The sequence below is a fragment of the Caenorhabditis elegans genome, chromosome V (assembly GCF_000002985.6).
Source record: "Caenorhabditis elegans chromosome V".
Taxonomy (NCBI): Eukaryota; Metazoa; Nematoda; class Chromadorea; order Rhabditida; family Rhabditidae; genus Caenorhabditis; species Caenorhabditis elegans.
Window position 1 is genome coordinate 2891195 of NC_003283.11, and position 25321 is coordinate 2916515.

Consider the following 25321-nt stretch of genomic DNA (forward strand, 5'->3'; position numbering starts at 1 on the left):
GACTTTTCGTCTGTTGAAAGGATATTAGAAAAATCGTATTGTTCTACAACCTTCAGTAAATTTTGAGAAAATGCTGGAATGTTCTAGAACCTTCTGGAAAGTTTTGGAATATTCTGGAATATTCTAGAACCTTCAAGAAAATTCGAGAAAATTCTGGGATGTTCTAGAACTTTCTGGAAAAATCGGGAGAGTTCGAGACATTTCACGAAATTTCTGGAAAATTCTAGACTGTTCCAGAACATTCTGGAAAATTTGAGAGAATTACTGTAGAAGTAATGTAGGATTACTGTAGGATTACTGTAGTTTGGAAAAATTGATTTTTCACCTTTTGAAGGGATATTGGTTTGAGGTTAGTGGAAGGTTATGGTCGGGGTACTGTAATATTGCTGTAGGGATTCTCAAATTCAAGAAAAAGTGAGTTTTTGTCTTTTGACCTTCCTTGAAACTTTTACAACTTTCTAGAAAATTCAGGAAAATTCTAGAGTAAAGCCTAGAAAAATCAGAAAACGTTCAGAAGTTCTAAAAAAATCTAGAAAATTTAGTAAGCTACTAGAACTTTGTTGAAGGTCCGCAAAACCCCAGAATAAAAAATCCAACTTTACAAAAGTCTTAGTACTTGACAATTTTTTAAAATAATTTAGCGTACGCCAGTCGGAGCACGCGCTGTGCGCGTGCGAACGGCTGGTTTTGAAATAAAAAAATAATTTGTTGAGGAAATCACTATAAATAAAGGTGTTTAATTGCATCGGGAATTAAAAAAAAACCATACAATTATAAAATATGTATTTTGGGTCTATTTTCCATCTTCGATAAACAACCTCATTCTTCAAATGCCTTGCAAATGTATATTCTATGACACAATCAATATTGTAAAGTGACTACACAAAGTGTTTGCAATAACGACGGAAATGTGTAGTGAAGATGTAGCCAACGTAGTCAGTCGGGTGAAAAAACGACGAGTAAGAGAGACGCAGTGTGCCGTTTCCCAGTTTTTCATCCGAGTGTTCATTGTAAATTTATTCTCTTTACGAAATGGAGAATCGAGAAAAGTGAGTTTTGTTTTGTTATCAAAATTGAAGTTATAATTTAATTGTTGATTTTCTCAGTTTTTTTACTGTTTTTTGTTTCAAATTTTTTTGATTTTGTTCTGTGTATTTTGGGAAAAAAATTTCAAAAATATATATTCATAAGAAATTTCCACTCGTTTTTAATTTCAGCAAACCACTGCGCTTTACTAACATAAACCAGGTGTTCAGTTCACATTTGGCGCATCATTTGCAAAAAGCGAAAATTGATATAAGCGAAGGAAGAAGGCCCCGAGTAAGCCAAATATTGCAGTTTTTGAGGTTTATATCTAATTTCAGACGTTTCTTCGATTGAACCATCACTTTGCCTATTTGTCACATTCCGGAAATGCAACAAATAAATGAACACTTGTTTTTTCAGTACAACTATATTTAAACAACTCTATTTAAACAAAAAGAAATTTGAAAAACTGGAGGTTGAAATTGTTTTTAACAATTCTGGAACATTTTAAAGTTTTTGGAAACTCTAGCATATCTCTAGCATTTTTCGGAAAGTTCTAGAAAGTGTCAAAAGCTTTGTAAAGCTATTAAAAAAAACTGGGAAACTTTTAAAGCCTCTGGGAATTCCTGGAAATTTCTAGAGACTTCTCAAAAATACTGAGAAATTTTACAAAACTTCTGTAGAATTCTGGAAACTTTGTAGAATGTCTGGCAATATCTGATAATTTTTGAAAAGTTCTAGAAACTTTTGGTAGCTTTGCAAAACAGTTAAAAACTTTCGGAAATTTTTGGGAACTCTGTGACTTTTTGAATAGTGCTCTTTTTCATGACTCATTTTTTGGTTTATTACGTGACAAACTCCGTCAATAATAAAAAAAATCCCTCCTAGACACCTTAATTATACCTGTTCATCTTCTCATAGATCAGCAGAAAAAATTATTGCATTGGCGCAGTCGCAGGTGAAAATACATATTGAACAAAATCAGAACTACTCACTCAAATTGATTCAGTTGCACATTTCATTCTTCTCCCCTCACCTACCAAATTTTCAAATAAATGAGCACAGCAAACCAATTGGAAATTTGCAACTCAACTGTGACATATTTTGACACTACAGATTTTCTCTCTACAACTCTACACTCTATGTCTTTTTTTCAATATCCATCTCATATTTTTGGCGCAATCGTTATCATATTCCACACACCCCATGGAATGGCTTCTGTGAAGTGGTCACTGTTGAGCCTCCACGTTTGGAGCTCAATTTTAGATGTCTACTGGAGTCTACTCGCGATTCCATTTGTCACTTTCCCCTATATGGCTGGAAATGGAATTGGAGTATTATCAGAGCTAGGTCTAGATACTAGATTTCAAGTTTATCTATCTGTCACCATAGTTGCCGGTGAGCCAGATGAGAAAATTTTTTTCAAACTCGATTTTTTCAGTACTCGTGGCTACCATGGTTAAGGTGTACGAGAATCGATGGTTTTTGCTCGCTCGAAATCTGAAAAAGTGGAAAAAAATTCGAAAAAAGTTATGTTTGATACACTATTTTGCAAGTTGCACATATTTCATTCCACTTTTATTTTTTGTGCCTTATCAAGAAGAAGCAGTGCCATATGTTTTGAAAGTTAGTTTTTTTTCGAACTAGTGCGATCAAAAGCTAAAAAGTGTTATGAATAGATTAAATAAACAAGGTTTTAGATTATGTATGTATAATAAAATTAGTCTCTGGCACGTTTCTGCTCTGGAAGCTTTTTGCGCTTGAATCACATATTCCAAAAAATGACGTCATCAAAGATGACCTTCTTGAATTGATCCACAAAATAAATGTGACGTCACACAGTTTTAGAAATTAAATTATTATCAAACATCTTAATTAAAACCCTCCAAAAATGTTTTTAGATTTTTCACAATTTTTAGTCTTGGTAAATTGCAGAATTTTCCAAAAATGTGGCATTTTGAGTAATTTCGAAAAATGCTGCAGATGTGAACCGGTGCTGGGACCAAAAAAAAATTTTGGACCAAAAAACAAAAAACAAAAAATTGAAATTTTCGAAAACCAAAAAAACCAAAAAAAACCAAAAAAAAAGACCAAAATATTTTTGATGCTTAAGTTGATTTATTCAAGTTATTCAAGTAATGTTGCAAAATGTATTAAAATACATTTATGACGTCACAACTGTGTTAAAATACATGTTTTAATGTATTTTAATACAAAATAGTCTCGAGTCGAGACTAGACACGGTAAACATTTTTTTTTGGATTTTTTTGTTTTTTTGGTCCCAAAAAACCAAAAAACCAAAAAATCGATTTTTCGTCAAAATACCAAAAAAACCAAAAAACAAAAAACAAAAAAACCAAAAAGTTCCCAGCCCTGATGTGAACTGTTGGAATGTTCAAACTGAAACGCAAATTAATTAAAAATCGTTTAAAAACAATTTTGGTCGAAAAATTATGACAAATGAAAACTGAGTTTTCACCACTTTTCGACTGTAAATTTAAAAAATTTCAAAAAAGTTTTCAAACATTTTAGGACTATAGAACTTTTTTATGAGCACACGTGGTGCCGGGCTGTCCCATTACCGTTTGATCTACAAAAATGCGGGAATTTTTTGCCCAAAAAAAATGTGACGTCAGCACGTTGCGAAATCAGTTGAGAAGTCTGCGTCTCTTCTCCCGCATTTTTGTAGATCTACGTAGATCAAGCCGAAATGAGACACTCTGACGCCACGTGTGAGCATATAAAATTTAATTTTCTAGCTCCATATTAAGTAATTTATAATATCCCAAATGTTGGTTTAAGTGTTCGATACACTAAAATACCAAATAAAACACTTAATTTTCAGCAAATCCCATGCTACTCAGTTTACACGAAAACCGTCCCGCTCTTCGTTTTCACATTGAACCCATTGCCTGCAATAATCGTCGTCGCCATATTTGCCTCAATGCAAATAATCTTAATGACCTCTTTCATTGCACTAACTGTAAAAATTCTCGCAGTCCAAGCCCGCCGGAACACGTCTTCACAGTACACAATTGCCCTTCACCGAAAATTTCTGTATGCGCTGATAGCGCAGACAGGGCTTCCGGTAGTTGTGGTGTTTTGCCCACTTTTGAGCCTATTCTATCTTGTGCCAATGGGCTATCATAATCAAGGTTGGTTTTTATAAAACAAATTTAATTTCAAGTCTTTAAATCTCAATTTAGCAATAACCAATGGAATTTTCGTATCAGTCTCTATGCACGGATTCTTGTCAACAGTTCTACTTCTTCTTGTTCATCAACCGTATCGTATGGCAACCTTACGGATATTTAAATGTCGTTGGAAAGTTAAAACTAATGTCAGAGGATCTAGTTTTAAATAAAATTTATTTTTCAATACTATGGATTTTTGGTTTAAAAAAGTGTGCTAGTTAAAGATCAGCACTCTATTTACAGGACAAATATCAAAAGTGGAATTGAGCAGCTGCATTTTTCAGTGCGTAGATGTTGATCTTAAAGGTGGAGTACTAATTCGAGACTTTGCTTTTTTAGATCCAAAATGGTCCAAAACTACCAAAGTTCGTAATCTGAGAATGTTTCGGAAAAAAGTTATGACGGCTTAAAATGTTGGAAAAATGGTATTATTTGCTAAAATCTCAAATTTTGGCAACTTCTCGGTGTCGCAGCGGTTGGAATTTGTAATACACAAGTATTAATTTCCGCAAAAAAGAGCTAGAATGAAACGATAAAATATCGTATTTTAGTCCATTTTTTACGGGATATCAATTATTTTTCCGGAAACGTCTAATTAAATTTTAAAAATAAATAAGAAAAAAATTAATATAGCCAAAAACGTTTAAAAACACAATAGATGACTCATTTGCACAGGAATTTAAAAATAATTCTTGACCTATGCATACTTAAAGCTAATCTAATTGGTCATTTTATTTATTTTTCTGAGTCAAAATGTTCACCTTTTTACTTCCTTCCGTTGTAGCTCTTATCTTGACAAATAAGCATTAGTATTATTGAGGTTTTTTTTTATTTTGGTGAAAAAAACTTACAGACGCTACTGCACTATCAATATCGTTTCGAAAACTTTTGCGGAAAATCTTAAACTTCCAAATAAATTTTCGAGAAACTTTACTTTTAATTGATTTCACAACGGTTTTTATCGCGCCATATCAAATTTTTACTATCAGTATTGAACAGTCATACACACAAACACATTTGTTCACATGATTACTTCCTCATTCTTATTTCTCCGTTTAAAATGGCTATTGGTAAAGTCAGTTGCAGTAAAAATTGTATTTCTTATTGGTTCCAAAAATCAATTTTTTAAGTTTTTGATGGTTTTTTTAGTACGCGTTATTGTGTATTCTCAACAAGGTTTCAATTTTCTCTTCATTTTTAGCATTTTAATACTTCAAAAGTTATGGGCAGGATTGAAAATCTCCGAGAACAACAAGATAAATGTCGTGGAGATCATGAGAACCGCCTCAGAGAGATGGAAACCGGTATCTGCCAGAACATATGAAAATCTTGGTTAATCTTGAAAAATTGTTTTTTTTTTTCAGAAAGAGAAAAATCGAATCAAGGAATAGCAGATGCAGCCAGCGCAGCTGATGGTCGTCTGAATGCTGCTCGGCAAGAAAATGATCGTCAAATTCGGTATGTAAAATTGAAAAAAAATCTTGAATGAAAAATTCCAGAGAATTGATGGCAAAAGTAGACAATGAGAATGAAATGCATTCTGATGAAATTTCAAGAAAATGCTTTGAGCATGAAGAAAAAATGCTAGAAGCGAGGTTTAGAAGCAAGGAAGACCAACAAGCTGCTGAAATGAAACATCAAATGGCGGTAGGTTGGATTTTAAAAGATACCGTTTTTTTTGAAGTTTTTTTTTGTTCATATCCTAAGCCATTTTCAGATCAGTAAAATGAAGGCAGAACACAACGCGGAAATATCAAAATTGGAAGAAAATATAAAAGAAGCTAAAAATGACGGGAAGCAGAAAGTTAAGAGCATTGATGACAAAATAGAGTCTGTCCAAGACGAGCGGAGCAAGACCTTGGAAGCACATAGCAAAGAAATTCAAAATATGAGCGATGAATTTCATAGCAAGAGTGAAAAAATTCTAGAAGATCAATTGAATGTGAAGAAGAAAAATTTCGAAGAGAAGCGGTGGGTTTTTTTTCAGATTTGGAAATTAAGATATGTAGGATTTTTCAAATAAATCTTGTTTAACTCTCCAACCCGGGCAAACTTTTCTCACTACTTTTTTTTTCAAATTTTGTCTTTTTGTCCTTTTTTCATGGGATTTTTGGCCCGACTTCGGAATGTCATCCTTTCGTGATTTTCTGGATTTTTAGAAATTTCTGGGAGTTTCTCATTTTTCTGTCTTTTATTTTCTCTAAATCATTTCAATTTAATTTTGATTTTGGCCGCACCTAGACAAATTCCCGATCAGTTACCAAACCGCAATGGTTTTTTGTTCCCAAAAGCTTCAGTTTTGCCAGCTTTCAAAAATTTCCTTTAAAATTGAACTTAGTTTTCAGGCTCCAATTGCTCGAAGAGCACAAACAAGAAATCGATCACATCGACCGTCTGACAGCCGTAATCCAATGTCAAAGAGCTAATGCAGCTACAAAAGCCCTTCTGAATAAATTTCTAATTCTCATGAAGCCTGTCCACGAAACTGTGAAATTGTTGAAAGAAATCGAACCATACGTAAGTTCAATCAGGTTGCCAAAAAATCATTTAAAAAAATATTTTCAGTGCGCTACTGGTTCCGAAGAAAGCGATTTCAGCGTTGCAAGTAATTTAAACGAAATCGCCATTTCAAGATCTACATTTTTAACGCAAGTGAATCAATTCAACCAATACATTATTGCTGACAATAATATTGACCAACTCGTAGTCAATTGCTGCGTGGTTGGAACTTAGAATACCTGCAGTAGTATCAATTATTATTTTCAGAACTACATAAAAACCCTGAAACAAACTATGGACTCTAGAGAAATTCGTTTTCTTGGTGTACATTTGCCAAAAGCGATTGCAAAACAAGATGAGGCTGCAATTGAAAAGTACGCCCGGTCAATTGAAAACTTTATCACAGAAATTGAAAAAGTTGGAGATCAAATTGAGATGGATTTGCAACAGTCTAATGGGAACCAAGTTGGAACGTCTACTTCACAGCCAGCATTGGAAGATTAATTGTTATTCGAACAAAAATCAAATAATGAAGACGTCTGTTGAATGATTGGAAATCTTTTTTCTTCGACACAAACCTAAAGTTACTTTAGTAATTAATTCAACAATTATTTTTTTTTAATCTTAAAAATTCACTCACCATTGCTCACAACTTTCCTATACTCCGACACGATCATAATAAAAACAAATGAATCGATTGGCGGATAGACACTCAAAAGAGCAATAATTCCGCCAGTCTGCAAATCCCACTCAATATCAAACAACGGACCCATGAGAAGTGGCATCGCAGGTACCACAAAAAGAAAAGTCGGCACCAAGGTTTGCACGATGAGAGCTCGAAAAAATTGCCGCTGAACACTTCGGTTTCGGACCGAGAACTTTCGGAGTTCGCGCTCCATAGCCGAGTGCATTTTTATAGCACAGATGATTATTATGACGTACTGAACGGTTAATAAGGATCCACCACAAATGATAAAAGATAGATTTCGCCATCGTAACGAGTCATCAGAAGCCTAAAATTTTGATATTTGAAAAAATATTTAAAAAATTAAAAAAAACGTACATAAGGAATTAAGACAAATCGAGCTGTCTGGGTTATATCCAAGTCGTAAGAATCCAAAAATGTATTTCTGAAATAATCAGAATTTTGGTTTTCCATACACGCAGAGCTGGTATAATTTACAAAAAGAACGTGTCTCATACCTTTTTTTTCTAAAATCGAACAACGAAAAATTTAGATTTTTGAAAAATCAATTTTTATTTTTTAGACAAAATTTACATTTTTTTTCATTTTTGAAAAATCGAAAATTGAAGAAATGTTGTTCTTAAAAATTGAAATTTAAGAGTTTGCCGAACTAGGCTATTTTGGCTCGGCCATATCTGGGATAGATTTACGGCGCGTTGCGTGTCGCGTCGCGGCTCGATTTTAGTTGTAAAATTAAACGTATTTGTCCGTGTGGAGTTCAAGACTTTCCCACGCGTTGGCCGGCGGACGTTTACCAATGGAGCGCGGAAAATTCAATGGGGAAAGCCCCAGAACCCCGTGACCTTGACCAGAACTCTCACCTCAAATAGTCATCCGAATACTCGTCGGGACTTCCTGCCCAGCTCAACAAACCGCCATAAACACCCCCACAAATCAACGGATATCCCATCCAAAGGATACATCCAAAACCGCCAAATTTTCTCGTAGAAATTGGATTTACCAGGCTTACATAGCGAAAGACAAATTGAACTACAAAAAATGCCAGAATGAAGAGATAAAATCCTGCATAAACTGCCACCGAAATTTGAACAAGAAATAAGGAATTTTGGGTGTTTAGGCTAAAAAACACGAAAGCTCGATTATAGTTATGAGCAAATGGTCGAGCAAGTAGCTCCCAGCTGGAAAAAGCAATTCCAGTGAGCGCTAAGATCACAACCATTTGCTTATAGGTTCCACGAATTTGTCGGATGTAAAATAAAGTAAGATAGATAAGCAGGAAGTTTGAGAAGGATGCTGTGAAGATTCCCAGTTTAGTGAAAATATCCAAATATTCAAAATAGCGGAGCATTACAATAACCAGCCGCTCTCAATAAAATTGAACCTTTGAAGAGTCGTGAGATCAGTAAGATCTGTAAAACCAATTTTCAAGTGCAAGAAGCTTTGGCTCTTCAAGTTTGGCTCGAGCGCTCGATACGTCTGAGGAATGAGATTCGTCTTCTAATTATACCCCGAAATGGTATAATTATGAGTTTTCAGCGAAAACATGTGACAAAGCTGTCTGTTTTGAATGATCTTCGGAACACTTCAGTTAATAATTTTTTTCGTATTTTTTTTGTTGAAAAATCTTAAAACACAAAAAAAATGTCAAAAAAATGCAATTGGCAAAAATATTTATTTGGCAAATATCAATCACAATAACATGCCTAACAAAATTCAAATCACGTACCCGCAGAGAACGTTCTCAGAATAAGAAAACGTTAATTAAATAACAATATAAAATAACAAAATAAAAAAAAATGATAGAACTACAAATAACCCGATATAATATTCAATTATAAACCCGATGAAGACGACTGAACACGTTTTTCAGTAATTTCGATCCTATTGTTGGAGGGTACGTTGTGTTGGAAAATGGACCGAATTTTTTGAGATTTGCCACGTTGTTGTGCTCCCAAGACTGCATTGTGACGTCGCGGTAGTGTCTAAAAATTTCAACCTAAAATTTCCATCAATTGATTTTAAGTTACTAAATTTATGTAAAAACCTAGGTGAAACACTTCAAATCACAGACGAAGTAACAAAAAAAATCGATTTTTTGAAATTTCAAAAAATTTTAATATTCGGATAAACGAAACAAATTAACGAACAAATAAATTTCGAAAGTTTTAAGTTAGAACTTCTAATTTTCAAATTATGGGAAAATTCAATTTTGAAACTTTTCGAATTTTTGTTCAAAATTTCAAAAATATAAAACAATTGATTTTTTGAAAATCGAACTTTTAACTGGAAGCTACAACCTACAAACTAGAAACTACAAACTACAAACTACAAATTAAAATCTTCAAACTGCCAAAAGTACCGTTAAAGCAAAAACCATCAAGCGAAGCCAAAAAATGAAACTAAAAACTAATTACTAAACTCGATGTGCAAAGTACAAAATACAAACTTTAAACTACCTACAAACTACAAACTCTAAACTACAAACTACATACTACAAACTACAAACTCGGAATTGAAAACTACAAAGTAGAAATAAACAAATTGCACAGTTCGAAACAAACCACCTCCAACTAAATTTGAAACATGAAGCCAACGTACTAATTACTACACTCGCGTTTTCAAAGAAGAGACTACAAACTACAAACTACAAACTACAAACTACAAGCTACAATTCGAAATTTAAAACCAAACCTTATGTAACCAATTGATGGGTCTAAAAACAATTCCCGAAATCCGGGATAAAAAGTTTCCACTTCGTGAACAAGCATTCGAATCGCCTGAAAAACAAATTGTCAATATCTATATACATTCAAATGTAAACCTTTTCATTGTGCACAATATCCTTTGCCCAGCAGCTCTGTTGCTCATTGCACACAGGATGACCTTTCAGTGCGGCGCTAGTTGTCTCGTGCCACGCACGCGTGGGCATCGTTTCAATAACTTGCTCGTCGTTTTCGAATTTTGCCGGAAGTAGGTCTCGCTTCATTATCCAACGTTGCGGGAAGGCTATTGAGCCGATCGTCTCGTCTGTTATAGTTCTGAAGAAAATTAAAAAAGAAAATTATTTTTGTATAAAGTTTAGAGATTTAGATTTATATTTTTACCTCAAAAATCCGTCAATAGTTATACGATCATCTGTCATAATCAAACGTTCGTCTATATCCGCATAAATTGACCATTTTGAAAAGGTACGACTTCTCAGAAGGCAATCCTGAAAGCATTTTTTAACTTAAAAAATAGTTGAAAATTCCCAAAAAAAACCTACAGCTACAGCCATTAACTGTTGGGCAATGACGTCTGCAACAGTTCCAGGAATATCGATAATCTCCACCTCGCCACTTTCCACGTAGCTATCGATTAGTTTCCGATCATACTCGTTAATTTCACGGATGTAAATGAAGAATTTGTTGACGCCTTGCAATTTGTAATGCTCGACGAGCTCCACGAAATGAAGCCACTTTGGCTCTTTCCCGTATATTGGGGCTAGGCAGAAGGAGACATTGTGTTGGTATTCTGAAAGATTTTTTAACTCAAAAAAATAATGGAAAAAGTAAAAAAGTATTTTTTTTGAATAACTCCAAATTTTTGGATTTCCTAAAATTTTCTGTCAAAGTTTGGTAAATTACCATATTTTTAAAAATGTGAATTTTTTGATTAATATCGCGCATTTTTGTAGGCGTGAATTTTTGAAAACGTGTAAATGAAAGTTATCAAAACGTAATCCAAATAAAAACTCATTGACTTTTTTCTTGGCTGAAAAGTTTTTAAGAACTCTGCGTCTCAACTCCCGCATTTTTTGTAGATCTACGTAGATCAAAACGAAAGGGGACAGCCTGAGACCACGTGACAAGTCTTAAATTTAACTTTAGAAAAAGTCTCACCTTTAAATTTCCTTCTTATTAATTTAACCGAATTCTCCGTACTAATCAATTCGTTTTTGTCACCCGTAATTCCAAGTGTCGTTACATTGTTTCTCCGACTGCAATATACCACAAAAAACGGGTAAATTTGAGATAAAACCGGCTCCGCAACTTCTTTTCCATCTGCTCCAACATATCGGCAATAGGCAATTGTCCTGAAATTATTATATTTTTAACAAATTTATAAAATTTGTTTAAAAAAATTACCCAATCTTTTTCGGAATTGATATGGTTGCAGAAAAGTGATCCTTATATGAATATGCAGCCAGAACATTTATTTTTTCACCGCTTCCAGACTGAAAAATTTTAAAATAGTAATAAAAAAATAGCTGAATTTTTATAGGACTTACTCTACTATTTATAAAGTCTTTTATAGACCCAGACAACTTTTTGAAATACGACATGGCGGATTCTCCACCCACGACCTCATCATCTCCGGAATCCGGAACTTCTTCTTTCGATGGAGTAGGTCTAGGTGTCAATGGTTCAACATATTCAGGTTGCAGTGAAACTAAGCCAGAGATATTTTTTAATGATTCGGTGGAATTTGAGAAAAATGGAAGTTGCAAGAGAGCTGAAAATTAAAAAAAAATTATTCTGATATTTTTCACATTACAGTTTATATTGTTTAAAAAAGTATTTGTAATTTTTTTTTGAAAACTTACAAATTCCATACTGTTCTTGTATATTACAGGTGTTTCGTGAAAACATGAACAAAAAAGAGATGAAGCAAAGCGCTATTAAACATATTGCCGTGTTTCTGTTGAGCATTGGTCGTGGGCTCTGCTGTAAAATGAGAAATTTATATTGAAAACTGATTTTATTCAAAGTTTTGAGCTTATATTGAACAATTCAAAACCAAAAAAAATAGTGGATTTAGTAAAACGAAAATATTTTCTGAATGGTTTTTTACCAAAATTATTTTTTCAATAATATTTTTAAAATGTGTTGCAAAAATCATCATGAATTTTTACTTTCACTATAAAATTAGAAAGGTGTCTTTTTCTTGGCAATTTTTGCAACTTTTAAAATACTTTTATTAATACAGAAACTTCTCTGAAAGTTTTTGAAATTTTTTTACAAATTTCTCTGAAAATTTTACCTTTTTTTGGAAATTTTCACAATTTTGTTTTGATAATCTTGCAATTTTAGTTTAAAATTGTTACAATTTATTTTGGAACAGAAATGATCAGGACAATTTTCGAAAAATTTTGTAGCTTTTTTAAACAAAATGTAAAGAGAAAAAAGAAATCCCAGAAAATTAAAGAATTCAGAAAAATAAAAAAAAACAAAAGATGAGACATTCAAAAGTCTGGCAAAAAATCATGAAAAAATAACCGAAAATTGCCAAAAAAAAACTACAGATCCAAAAAATGTGAAAAAAAAGTTTTGCGGGGTGTAAGAGTTGAGCAAAATTTAAATTGGAAAATAAAGTACATATCCCATATTTTTCTACAATATTAATATTTGATAACTAGATTTCCCAAAACGTATTTCAAAAGGTGTCATAGAAAAGGAGGTACTGCAAATAGAACTGGTCATCTTGTAAAAGTGTGCTTTGAGGAGTAGGGGCAACACCAGTCTATTTGCATTCTTGATAAGGGACGAGATGGCGGAGGGACGTGGAAGATGACTATAAGGGAAATTACATAAAAATTAGAATTTAGAATTATGATATTGATTTTTTGCAAAAATTTTGTTCGGGTGAATAATAAAGTTCTCAAAGGCCGGAAAAAATGTATTTTCAAACAATAGTTATTTATCAATTTCCCCTTTCAAAAATATGTATTGTTGCTTATAACTCATAAAGAACAGTACCCGAAAACTCCCACAAAACAAACTCGGGAAACGAAAGTAAAACTAATTTTTGATTTTAAGTTCACTCTTATCAACCTGTGATTTCACTTTTGAATACTGAAAGCCACTGATAATCAACAGCCAAAGTTTTAAATTTTAAGTTAATTATAAAAAGAATTTCTCTAGAATTTCCATATTTTTTCTGGTTTTTCTTTGGAGTCGCGAATTTTTTTAAACAGAAACTTACTTTTCTACTTCACTTTCCTAAAAAATCGGGAAGTTGTTTCATAAGAGAATTTTAGTCCATAAGAGCATTTCATAAGAGATATTTTTGATAATTTATAACTTTTTTAGAATCTAATTTTTGTTTCACAAATTGCAAAATCATTTTGAAATTAAAAAAACTAAGACTACTGAAAAAAAATTACTTTGTTTTCAAAAAATATTATTAGCTTCATAACAGAAATCCTAACAGCTTTCCATATGAAAATAAAAAATTATTTTCTTTTCAAATAAAACTATTATATTTATTTTCAATTTTTCGTACATAAAAAATTAAAAAAAAACCCATTATTTGACCTCCTGAAAACATCTGAGCTCTCAAAAAAAAAAAAAAACTGTTTTCAAGTTTGGCATTTATTACGTTTTAGAAAAACATTTTCACGATTAGTTGAAATAAGGCTTCACATTTTGAGACATAATTCAAAATAAATTATTTTTCAAATAGCAATACTTAATTTCAAAGAAACCTACCGGAAACAAACGGAATGCGGAATAGATGTGCTTTTAAAAATAGGAAAAACTTGATACCCTTGAATAAATCATGCAAGGACTCGAAAAGCAGGAATTTCGTGAAAATATTAATAGCACAAAGAGACGTGAAATGTTAGCTTGATTGTGAATATGCTTCTGTTTTAACTTTGAAAAAATGATGTTTTTCAGGTTTATTACTAACACATCGATAAATAACTATTTTTGTTGGATGATTAACTATTACCATTCAGTATATTTAATTTGTTAATTTGCATGAATAACTAATCACTAACTAATAGAATAACTAACAAAATAATGAACACGGTAACTATTAGCATACAATTTATAAACGATCTGTAACTTCTGTTCCAAGTTTGGCCAAGGGATAACAACTTGGATCAGCAATTGGCAAATTATAAGGCAAGCATTATTTGAGCATGTACCTTAATGGGTAAATTTAATGTTTTGGGTTGTCCAGTAATAGAATTGGTTCAAACTTAAGCGCAACGTAAACCAAGTTTTGGTTCAAGTTATTATTTGGGCTGTGTTTGAATGAAAAAAATGACTCCCTTTTCGGAAAATCTACATTAAAGCCACCATAAAAAATTTCTCAGAACGAATCAAAGAATTTTTCGAAAATAAAAAAAAAACACACTTTTCTATGCGAAAAAAAATTTCAATTTGAAAACTTCATTAATTATTAGTAGTTTGGAGTGAGAAATATGATTTACAGCAGAAGAAAAATAGCGACTTATGAGATATTCAGTATTAACAGGCGATATAACTGGAAAATCCAGATTGACGTCCGATGGATTTGGTTCTAGAGTTATATTCGAACACTTGATTCGAAGTGAAGGCAGTGATGACAGATCCGGCTGCTGAAAATTTTGAAAATTGATAAATAATTTTTCACTAAAAAAGACGGATTAGTAGGTCACAAATGTTTTAAAAATATTTGGTACTTATGGGTTTCGTTCCCCCCAAAATGTTCATTTAATTATTTAATACTGAATTTTTAATTTTACACACGTGAAAGTTTATTTTACTACTATTTTCATTTTCAGGCTTAGGAAACCATCTTCCTAAGCCTGAGAATGAAAAAAAAAGTTCACGTCTCTATTAAAAATTATGGAAAACATACTGGGGGGAACGAAACCCATAAGTACCAAATATTTTTTATATTATGCTAAACTTACGAGATTCAACTCCTTTAACACCACGTGGCAAGTTCGGGAAATAAGATGAGATTCTATTCTTCAGCGTAACCTGATTCCAAAACTCATCATAGACTGCAAACTCGTCACCGCTCTGAAAATAGCACATGACGCTCCTCTTTGAAAACAAATTCCAAAAACATACGCTCATCAAAATCTGATGCCCGTTAATCCAGCGAAGAGCTCCCGAGACGGAAAATCCTAGGTCTGATGGAAGAGTTTTTGGGAATCCGCTGTCCATTTGGAAGATTTGACGAATGTTCGAAAAATAGTAGCTATACACCTGAAAAACTCAAGTAAACATTTTTATTGTTGCTCCTGAAACTCACCCGGTTGCTACTAAAGAGCAGCATGGAGCCAGAAATCGGATTCCAGAGAGCAGCATTGACAGGCGTTGGAGCAGATGGAAACAGGTCGTGGATAGACTGAACTTTTGTGACCTTGGTCCCACTAATTGTGTAGACTTGTGAGCCAGAGAATGCGTAGGAGAAGGATGAGCTCGGAGTGTACGCGTCGATGTGTGATGGGCATCCACCGCCGGAACTTCCACTGGAACTTCCGCCACGTCCGGAAGATCCTGAGCCAGATCCCCAATCATCCCCAGAAAATGGTGATTGAGTGGTCGGCCATAACGTGGTTCGTCTTGTGGTGGTACGAGATCGAACATCATCATCATCATCGCCGAAGAATCTTCCAAACCAGCTTCTAGTAGTGGTTGTGGGTCGAGCAGTAGTTCTCGATCCACCTCCACTACTTCCCCCGAAATCAGAACCAGATGATGATCTCCCGCTTCCGGCTCCATAAATCGCTTGAATCGCGGAAATATCATCCGACTTCAAATTCGGGTACACATAATTTCCACTCGAATCAGTGGTCTTTTGGTAGAACGGAGCCATGATGGCGTTTTCGTCTCTCGAGTGTTCCAGACCCAGTGTATGCCCACCTTCGTGGATCGCCACAGCCAACAGATCCGTCGCTTCATTGTTGTGAATCTTTCGCGCATCCTTATAGGTCCAGTTCTCGTCATCATCAAAATGGAACATTCCAGACTCGGGCATTGTAGCGTGTGCCAGGACACCACCTTCTCCGTCGAATGGCCAAGGATCGTTGTGATTGCGGACGCCGAATCGGATTTTGATGTCCGAAGTGCTGCCAGCGGGGACTTCTGAGAACTCCAGCGGTGTTACTTTCGACCAGAGACCGTAGGCTTCAGATATGGCACGTCTGCAAAAACATTTTAAGTTGTGTTAAAAACAATTGAACTACTGGTATTACTGTCCGGAATAAAATTTACATTATAATATTGCATATTTTTTCATAATTTGCCGTCGCTTACTCTATGAAAATCACGGGTATAGGACAGAAACAAATTATTCATGGTCCGACAGAGGGTTCCAGGCTGCACTAAATTTAGAACAGCACGGAACTCGGTAATTTTTTTTCCAACTATCTCAGAAAATTTACATCAAAGTGGGTGTGCCTTAAATGTTTGTTTTGTGCATATAAGCTCAACAGAATTGTTTTAATAAAAACTATGGTCTAACCTGACATCATCCTTTGACAAATCGGAAGACCAGCTCTCGATAGAATACGTAAGCCGAGTTTTAGACCATTTGAACTGGCTTGCTGAAATACGATCACGTTGAGCTAATACTTTTCAAGGATCAACTCACATCCAGAAGTCAATGCTAATGGAGCATCTGTAACTCCGCACCTGGACAATGCCATTTTTGCTTTCGTCGCCGCGTCCAGAAATCCGGTTTTAGCGATTCCGGCGAACTCTTGGAATTTTCGAATGGCCGATTTGAAGACTTGCTCGGCACTTTGTATATCTCCGGCCATGCCATTTCTAGATTGCAGGGAGTTTGATGGCGGAACATAGCCGAATGTTTGAAGGTAACTCTGGAAAGTATTGATGAAAATGACATCAGAGAAAAATGAAGATATGAAGAAGGAAGTGGTGTGTAAGGGTTATCTTTGATAGTGATCTTTGTGATTTTTATCTTAGAATCATTGATTGGAAAAAGTTTTAAACGCTTAAAATATGGCAAAATAATTTTTTTAGGTTAAATGTGGAGTAGCGTCAGTTGGGAAAGCGTTAAATACAACTCCTTTGGTCCCAAAATGACCGAATATCATAATGTAACTTTTCAATAATTTTTAAAAATGTTTTATTCACTGTCAAAGAGTGAAAATTACTCAGTTTTTGCCACTCATAATTTTGGAAGTCGTCCAAAAAAAAATGTTTTCCTACATTTTTTACTTTTATCTTGTTTTAATTATTCGTATTAAAATATTGTATGGGTCGGAACATGTGACATTGATTTAAGTGTATTTTATAAAAAAAACCAATAAAAATTTTTAAAAAAACCTAGAAGTTGCAAACAGTGACAGTAGCGAAACTAGCCCAGTTTTTAAAAAAAATTTTCATTAAAAATAAAAAGTCTGTTTACTAGTAGTCTTGTCTACAAATTTTCAAAACAACGTACTAAAAAACACATTTCCAGCAGCTGAAATTTGAGGGTTTGATAAGTAAATATTAACAATCGCACTCCTAAGATGTCGGCCGCTAAAGATTTCGAGCCGCAAGATGTGGGGCGCATGATGTCGGTCGCTATTTAAAATTTTCACAGTAATGAAATGAATGAAAAGCATATTATAAGTTTTCAAAATAACTTTGAAATTGTTTCAAAAAATAAGAAATTTTTGAAAATAGACTAAATTTTAAGTTTTGTTCCGGAAATCTATAGCTGGTGTCAAAAATTGTGAGAATTTACAAACTTTTTTTTTAAACCAAAATTTCAAAACTACCACAAAAATTTTCAAAAATCTCTTTCAAAAAAAAATACAAATAATTAAAAATTCAATTTCAATTTCCAGCGGGCGACAAATTTCGGGTCTCTTTCTATCACAAACCCAAATAATTTGTGAGTTGTCGGCTGCTAGGAAACGATTGGAGGAACGGAAAAAAATTTCCAAAGTAAAATTTAGACGGATAAATAAATTAGCCGTTTTAATTTTTTCTCGATTTTTTTCTCGAAAATTAAAACAGAACTTACCCTTGCTTTCTCATCTGATAGAGATGGCTTCCTTGAATTCGAAAATGATGAAGAACTTGAACTAGAAGAAGGTGATGAGTTTCCACCTATAACTTCCCCATTTTTTTTTGAAAGTTAACCATACACTTACCACCAGTAAACCTTGAAACTAGTGAGCTAAAAAATCCAGCTTGACACGTGGAAACCAATAATATTGCTATTACGTAAATTAACCGCATCTTTCCAAAATGGGGAAGACGACGAAAATAAAACAGAAGGCACAAATACAAAAAAAGTGTAAACTTTCTTGATTATTTTGACGCAATGGTCAATAGTCTAGTTGATGATACGGTTGATATCTTCTTCACCGTTTTTCTTGCCAGTTGACTTTTTTCAGTGTCACAGCCACCAAATAGATTGATAGGTTTTTCTCTTGTTGTCACGCCAATACACACACAATCATAGACAATTTTAACGAGAATTGAAGAATTGGTAAACATTTTTCTATATATTGTCACATTCATATATACACACACGTACAGAGATAAAAACGAATTTGGGCAATTCGGACAGAAGTTGTGAAAATAGGTATGATGATTCATCATCTGGATAAAAATAAGAATTACGTATTTTATTAATTTTTATGGAGGTTTGAGGTTTGCTTCAAATTTTAAGGGGTTGAAGAGGGCAATTTATCTTTAAAAAAATGTTTTGGCGGAAAATTTAAATTCCCTGAAAAAAATGATTGGCGGGAAATACAAAATTTATTGGAAAATTTTTGGCGGAAAATTCAAATTTCCTAAAAAAACATTTTGGCGGGAAATTCAGATTTCCTAAAAAAAACATTTGGCGGGAAATTCAGATTTCCTAAAAAAACATTTTGGCAGAAAATTCAGAATTCCTAAAAACATTTTGGCAGAAAATTCAAATTTCCTGAAAAAAAATTTTGGCGAGAAATTCAAATTTTTTGAAAAAACAATTATTGGCGGCAAATTCAAAATGTTTGAGAAACACGTATTGGCGAAAAAAATTAATTTCCTGGAAAAAACATTTTGGCGGCAAATTCAAATTTTCTGGAAATCATTTTTTTGCGGAAAATTTAAATTTTCTAGAAAAAAAGTTTGGCGGGACATTCAAGTTTATAAAAAACCAAGAAAAAGAGGAAGATTTACAAAACTTATACAATTTTCTGGAAAATTTTAGATACTTTTGGAAATTTCGGGGAAGTAAAAATTCTAGTCATGATAATGGTTGGGATAGGTTTAAAAAATTAAAAAAAAACTTCTGGAAGTTTCTGGAAGATCCTGGATTTTTTAGGACGTTTCAAATATTTTCAGAGTTCTAGAATACAAAATTAAAAAAAAATTACTACGATATTTTGACACCAGCACCTCCGGCGCGGCCCCCGACTTCTGGGGTTGAAAACGAATTTTTCTGAAACTACCGTAATCCTACAGTACTCCTACCGTACTACTATTGCACCACTACAGTACCCCGACAATATCCCTACGATAACCCCAACTCACTATCCCTCCAGAAGCCAAAACTTCACGGACTACAAAGACTACATAGACTACAAACTCAAACGGGATAAGCGCTTTATATATAGTAAATGATTTATATTTGAAATTAAAAGTACATATTTATTTATTTTAAAATTGTTTGATTACTGAGCGCGAATTCCGGCAGATCAGCACTGTAATGTTCGGGTAAATCAAATCCAAACGCCACGTAGTCAAACTAATATATTCTGTGAAGATAGTGACGGACATAAGGATCACTGCGCACCTAGAACATGTAAAATCATTTCCTATACCTCAAATTCACTACTTTACCTGCTCCAAAATTTTCTTGCTCCAATCAGACTTATGAGTTCCATGTCGTGTGTCACTCTTCAGCGTGTCATCAGCAATTTTCCTGGCGTATTCATCTTCGACGTTAGCCAGCTTTAGAGCCTTCTGCAACTGCTTCATCGCAAATCTTCGATCTTTTTGTGTGGTGCCAATTTTGATAAGATGATAATCAGTAAGGTACTTGTAGAAATCACAATTCCAGGTTTGAGGTGCCGCGTGCCAGTCAAACCACCAAGTTGGCTCATCGTCTTTGTCAATCAAATGGCGGTTTTTGACGTGATACATTAGTCTGGAAAGATGTTTATAATGAGTGTGCAGCCGACATATTCAAGGCCCTGAAAACTATAAAGACCAACCTCTCATAAATCATTTTCACCGCACAACTAACATCTTTGCAATCGTAACATGAATTGGTACTGCAAAAATTTCAAATTTTCAGGTTTTTAGATCTTAACTCACTTAATACATTTATCGACGAAAAATGAGACAAATCGACTCTCAGGGTGTCTAATAAACGCGAATTTTGTCATTTTTTCCATCGATAAAGTGCCATCGTCCTCCCGTTCTCCCCAGCGGTCGGTCGCATATTGTTCTTGCTCTCGTATCGATTTTCCCGAAATGCCCCCACCCGATGACGACATGATAGTTGATTCTTCACCAACAGCTTCAATTCCGCTCAAATCTGTTGGCGCAACAAACAAAGGATTCCTCAAAGTTAATCTGGCCACCTGGAACCGCCTAGCTAAGAAAATCCCGGAAAAATTAAATCGCTCTATGTTTGCTTCCCGGTTAAATTCTTTCCCCCTTAATATTCTCATTCCCCCAACCTGATCTCTCAAACTAGTAATGGTTTATGGGATCATTTTATCATCCACCAATTCTTCCCTGTGATTAATTGTATACGCTTTTCCCTTATATGTTTTGCCTTGAAGACGTGAATGAATGATATATATGATATATATCTTCGTAGAGTGGGTGATATAGAGGCCAAGCAATTTCCGTGCAATTTATGATGGAATTATTCAAATTTTTGTGCTCTGAAACTATTTAAAAAACTCACTTCCTGTCCTCCCATGTATCTGATAAAGTATGATTTTGCTGTTCATAGAGACTTGTGTTGTTCAGGTAACACATAATATTCGTATTGAGTTGAGACATACTTTTTCGAACGATACAGCCATGTAAACTATAACCCTCTGCTACCTGGCATTTGAATCATTATAAATTATTGTTTAGCAAAAACTTTTAAATAAACTGAAACTTTAATGTTTATTTTAGAAAGTACTCAACATTTGCAACATACATAACTACCAGAAAGTATTTTAGGAAAAGCTAATTTTTGTATGAAAAATTTTGAAATTATTTCTTGAAATGCGATTTTCTAATATACTTGGAAATTCGGCATGTCAACTGAGTTTTTATTCGAACTCCAGTAAAAAATTGCAACAAAATTTTCATTAAAAAAATCTATTCAATGTTTTGAAAATTGTTTTCATCAGAAAATTTAATTAGAAAATTTAGAAAAATTAGAAATTATCCCTAAAACGCTTACCACATAGTCATTGAGCAGGGGTACAAATGGAGGAATGAACTTGGTAATGCTATCTAAATTTTTGGAAAATTATTATGTTCGATTAATATAAAAACCATTACCTCCAGGAATTAATTCAGTTGTAAAATTTGCAATTGGAATTTCCACCACATTTCCCATTGGCTTCCTTGTAAAAATACTTAGAAAATAAGCGCATTGCGCAAGAAATAAAACGCAAGAACAGAAAATAACCAGAAAATTCTTGCCAAGAACCATGACGACTTTTAAAGAATAATGAAAGCTGGCACCTCTTTTATACTGAGTCACAAACTTTTGGGTCCAATAAAGATCAATTTTTTACGAATTGGAAGATAAATCCATTGTTTCACAAATTTCTATATTCGGAGATTTTATCGAAGGTGTTCTTTGGCTAAGCTGCCTGCCGGAGGAATTTTTGGAATAGATCAGGCACAGATTTTTTTTCGAATTGAACATTTTCGAACGTTTTTTTTTGGGAATTTAGAAACTGTAAGACAGCAATTATCTAAAAGTGTTAGCCTTTGGAAACTAATAGTAAAATTTAAGTATCAAGATAATTAAAATTTCAAACACTTTCTTCTATCTGTAGACTGAACTTAAGATTTGTAATAAAACTTCAGAATTTAACCGGAGTTAAAATAAATGAACTTTTCGGTGCTTAATTTGGCAATTTTACCATATAATCAAAGTTTTTCAGCCACTTAAAAATTTGAAACTTTCCACAAATTTTTGTTGAATTTTTTTCGAAATCATAGCCACAACAAAATTAAACCTAGTTTTTCCAAAATTTTTCCCCTGTTTCATTGCACTTTTATTTTTTTTTCCAACGGATGTAGATATTCTTCAGACGCTCTACAACGTTTCACAACATTCGAAGACACAAAATTTCAGATAAGAAAACAAGAATTGAAACCTGAATAGAGAAGGAGGACACGCGTTTCCAATTCCATATCTGATTGTTTCTTGTAATGTCTGGTGTTGTTAAATCATGAACAAAACAACTTTGAAAAATGCGTTGTCACATTTAGGTACTTTATCCTGGCGAGGCGTGGCGGATGCAGGAGAAAATTAGGTAATTTTCAAATCCGATTCCGTACGTTCTTGAGAAAGTTTCTACTTGATTTGTGCTTACCGAGCTTATTTGTAGTTTTAAAATTTCAGGCGTTGAGAAACTTCTCACCTGTAAAAATCAATAACCAAACACATGTCAAGCCTTGAAGTATTCATATATTTGATAATGCATTGCCAATTGCCAGGTTAATTTTAGTGTTCAGAAAATGTTGAAGTTTTTTTACCGTGAAATGAAATCTAATGTCTAGTTGTAAACATAAATTCCTACAGTTTCAAATTAATACGTTTGCTACGAGAAACGTTTTAAATTTTGACACGCGACTTATCCCCCCACCTCATTTCTGACAAAATTTATCACCTGTTCTCCAAATACTTTCCATCACTTTTGACATATGCACAATTTACTTCAGTTATGTGCTCCACAAGTCTCAGAGACCTTGCTTCCGACGAAGTTTATTCAAATGTTCTACATGTTCTTACAATAATTGAGATATCAGCCCATTTCTTCGGAGCATATGTCATAGCTTCAAAAACCCCGAAAAAGTTGGAATCTGTGAGGGCGAGCATGTTATATCTACACTTGGTTGGAGCATTTGTCGACGTCTATTTTAGTCTGTTAACTATGCCAGTATTGCATTTACCTATTTGCGGAGGTCATCCGCTCGGTATTCTCTCATTTTTTGGAGTTCCAACTTCATTGCAAGTTTATGTAGGAGTTTCTTTATTTGGAGGTTAGTAGTTAAACGAAAAAAAAATTAAAAGATAAATTAAACTAAAATTTTCAACAAAAAAAACATTGTCAATTATTTTTAGACATTTTAGTTAGTGTCAAAAATATTTAACTCAATTCCGGAAAAAAGTACAACAGCTGGCATCCGGCTAATGAGTTTTTGACAAAATTTGCTTTATTGCGCAGTTTTTTGTTTTAACACATGTTGTCCAGAAAATCGTTTGTCCGAGACTGTTCATTTTTACACCTAGACAGAAACTATACATTAATTTTATGTGGTTATCGACTGAGAATGGGCCTTTTATAAAAATGCGGAATAAAAGATTCAAAAATCCGGCAAGCGATGTCTACCTTACTTTGTACATATATATTTCAGTGATTGCTGTGACAATTCTAATATTTCTCGAAGATCGTCGATATCGATTGGTTCACGGACATAAAACTTGTACAAGAAGAAAATGGTGCCGGTTACTGTTTGTTATAGCATTGTATTCTCTGGCTGCAGCATTGCCTACACCTGTTTTTCTACATCTTCCTGACCAAGAAACCGGAAAACTGGTGTCCCTAAGTTTACGTTTTTTTCACAAAAAACCAAAAAATGGGTTGAGCTTGTTTTTTTCATAAATGTTTTCAAATGAAAGTTGTGAACGGGGCCAGGACCCATTGTGGCGAGACCCATCGTGGCAAGACCAACAAAATTTGGTGGGAAATTAAAATTTTCTCGTGAGAGATAGAAGACATTATGGTCAAATTGCCTACCGGATTATGCCAGGTTTTCTACAAAACGGTTGCCTGGTTTATTTTTAATCAAAAATTGACCTAAAAAATTTCACAAACTGTTTAGGGAACGCCTTTATTTTCTTGAAACTTTTTCCAGTCTGGATATGCTTTGTGGTAAATAGAGCGAATTTACACGGATGTTCCACTGAATCAGGAGAAGATGTGCTTTGAATATCTGTAACTTGGTAAAATTACTGAAGAAAAGTTTTACAAACATTACGGCATCTAATTTTTTTAACAAATTTCCCAAACGACTTCACATTTGAGTATCTAAATTTCTCATTTCAGAAAAACCAGTGTATTCCACGTGATCTTATAAACCATCCTAATTTCTTTCTGCTTGATGACGGAGGATATTATATTGTGATATGTGCCATGTTCACAATTGTTTTTATTGGTTTTCAAATACTTCTGCAAGTTGGGCTAATTTGTCGGGAGCTCTTCAAACATTCACATGTTTCCAAAAGTACACATAGACTGCAAAAGCAATTTTTCATTGCAATGAGCTTACAAATAGTTATTCCACTCCTTGTCTTAGTTTTTCCAGTGCTTTATTTTGCTTTTTCGGTTTCTTCAAATTATTATAACCAAGGTAGCTATATTTTCCTAATTCTTAAATTTTTAATACATTTTCAGGCGCAAATAATCTGGCATTTTTAATAGTTTCATTGCACGGAGTCACGACAACATTGATGATGCTCATGGTTCACACGCCATATAGAAATTCAATTTTCGAAATGCTAAATTTGAAATCCGCAAACCAGTCTGGTGACCACACTCGCCGTATTTGGAAAATTTCATCTCTTGAAAGTCATCAGAGAATTTGATAATCTATAACCATGTTTTACTTAAATTATTAAACTTTAAATTGATTGTGAAGTTGTTTTCAGAAAAGTTTAATCTAACGGAACTCGAAAACCTAAAAAACCTTTTACAGTGGTTTTCAATCAATCCGTTGTTGTTTTAGAAAATGTCAAGTTTTTGATCTTTCAATTCCTGCGCAATCTTGTCAAAATTTGAGTTTGTGCAGAAGACCGCGTGTTCATTTTTTTTCGAAAAAAAAAAAACAAAACGACGCACAAAGCACATGATGATGCTCTGCTCCGAAAATAATTATTCCTCATTGCTTTTCATTTCTATTTCGGAACTACTTCAAAATCAAAATACCAG

The 25321-nt window shown here is 33.7% G+C and overlaps 8 protein-coding genes across 9 annotated transcripts; 4 read left to right on the forward strand and 4 right to left on the reverse strand.

Annotated features, from left to right (window-relative positions):
- Window positions 1-1032: 1032 nt before the first annotated feature.
- F37B4.15 (Transposase) lies at window positions 1033-1430 on the forward strand (the record flags this gene model as incomplete). Its single annotated transcript, NM_001307832.1, has 3 exons — window positions 1033-1049; window positions 1218-1320; window positions 1365-1430. The coding sequence occupies 3 exons, from the start codon at window positions 1033-1035 to the stop codon at window positions 1428-1430; spliced, it is 186 nt and encodes a 61-aa protein (NP_001294761.1).
- A 651-nt stretch (window positions 1431-2081) lies between these two features.
- srh-127 (Serpentine Receptor, class H) lies at window positions 2082-4390 on the forward strand (the record flags this gene model as incomplete). The annotated part of the gene is made up of 4 exons (NM_071385.1): window positions 2082-2424; window positions 2468-2652; window positions 3872-4181; window positions 4233-4390. The coding sequence occupies 4 exons, from the start codon at window positions 2082-2084 to the stop codon at window positions 4388-4390; spliced, it is 996 nt and encodes a 331-aa protein (NP_503786.1).
- Window positions 4391-5415: 1025 nt separating this feature from the next.
- Window positions 5416-7333, forward strand: pals-32 (Protein containing ALS2cr12 (ALS2CR12) signature). Its single transcript, NM_071386.4, has 7 exons — window positions 5416-5524; window positions 5585-5678; window positions 5720-5867; window positions 5938-6191; window positions 6566-6737; window positions 6786-6941; window positions 6987-7333. Exons 1-7 carry the CDS (start codon window positions 5443-5445, stop codon window positions 7221-7223), a joined length of 1143 nt encoding a protein of 380 aa, NP_503787.1. The 5' UTR covers window positions 5416-5442; the 3' UTR covers window positions 7224-7333.
- str-46 (Seven TM Receptor) lies at window positions 7103-8773 on the reverse strand (the record flags this gene model as incomplete). 2 transcript variants are annotated; one of them, NR_133614.1, is made up of 5 exons in its annotated part: window positions 7242-7297; window positions 7360-7456; window positions 7662-7732; window positions 7783-7849; window positions 8286-8773. NR_133614.1 is itself a non-coding variant. In NM_071387.2 (4 exons), the coding sequence occupies 4 exons, from the start codon at window positions 8771-8773 to the stop codon at window positions 7242-7244; spliced, it is 984 nt and encodes a 327-aa protein (NP_503788.1). In that variant the 3' UTR covers window positions 7103-7241. The 2 variants fall into 2 exon arrangements, 1 of the variants encoding a protein (NP_503788.1); NM_071387.2 differs by having other exon boundaries at window positions 7103-7297; window positions 7360-7732.
- A 301-nt stretch (window positions 8774-9074) lies between these two features.
- gtnt-12 (Glycosyltransferase family 92 protein) lies at window positions 9075-12133 on the reverse strand. The gene is made up of 9 exons (NM_071388.3): window positions 12011-12133; window positions 11696-11919; window positions 11553-11641; window positions 11307-11500; window positions 10691-10938; window positions 10530-10636; window positions 10247-10463; window positions 10117-10202; window positions 9075-9407 (listed from the first exon to the last, which is right to left on the reverse strand). The coding sequence occupies exons 1-9, from the start codon at window positions 12114-12116 to the stop codon at window positions 9254-9256; spliced, it is 1425 nt and encodes a 474-aa protein (NP_503789.1). The 5' UTR covers window positions 12117-12133; the 3' UTR covers window positions 9075-9253.
- A 2439-nt stretch (window positions 12134-14572) lies between these two features.
- On the reverse strand, window positions 14573-18431 carry zmp-3 (Matrix metalloproteinase-C). Its single transcript, NM_071389.6, has 8 exons — window positions 18299-18431; window positions 18169-18254; window positions 16783-17011; window positions 16654-16735; window positions 15439-16333; window positions 15255-15392; window positions 15092-15203; window positions 14573-14773 (listed from the first exon to the last, which is right to left on the reverse strand). The coding sequence occupies exons 1-8, from the start codon at window positions 18384-18386 to the stop codon at window positions 14664-14666; spliced, it is 1740 nt and encodes a 579-aa protein (NP_503790.1). The 5' UTR covers window positions 18387-18431; the 3' UTR covers window positions 14573-14663.
- A 1456-nt stretch (window positions 18432-19887) lies between these two features.
- Window positions 19888-21807, reverse strand: C31B8.9 (sulfotransferase family protein; the record flags this gene model as incomplete). The annotated part of the gene is made up of 7 exons (NM_071390.3): window positions 19888-19935; window positions 19983-20289; window positions 20357-20416; window positions 20460-20507; window positions 21061-21203; window positions 21553-21605; window positions 21654-21807. The coding sequence occupies 7 exons, from the start codon at window positions 21805-21807 to the stop codon at window positions 19888-19890; spliced, it is 813 nt and encodes a 270-aa protein (NP_503791.3).
- Window positions 21808-23053: 1246 nt separating this feature from the next.
- srh-146 (Serpentine Receptor, class H) lies at window positions 23054-24978 on the forward strand (the record flags this gene model as incomplete). Its single annotated transcript, NM_001316776.3, has 4 exons — window positions 23054-23372; window positions 23748-23941; window positions 24440-24743; window positions 24788-24978. The coding sequence occupies 4 exons, from the start codon at window positions 23054-23056 to the stop codon at window positions 24976-24978; spliced, it is 1008 nt and encodes a 335-aa protein (NP_001303705.1).
- Window positions 24979-25321: the final 343 nt, after the last annotated feature.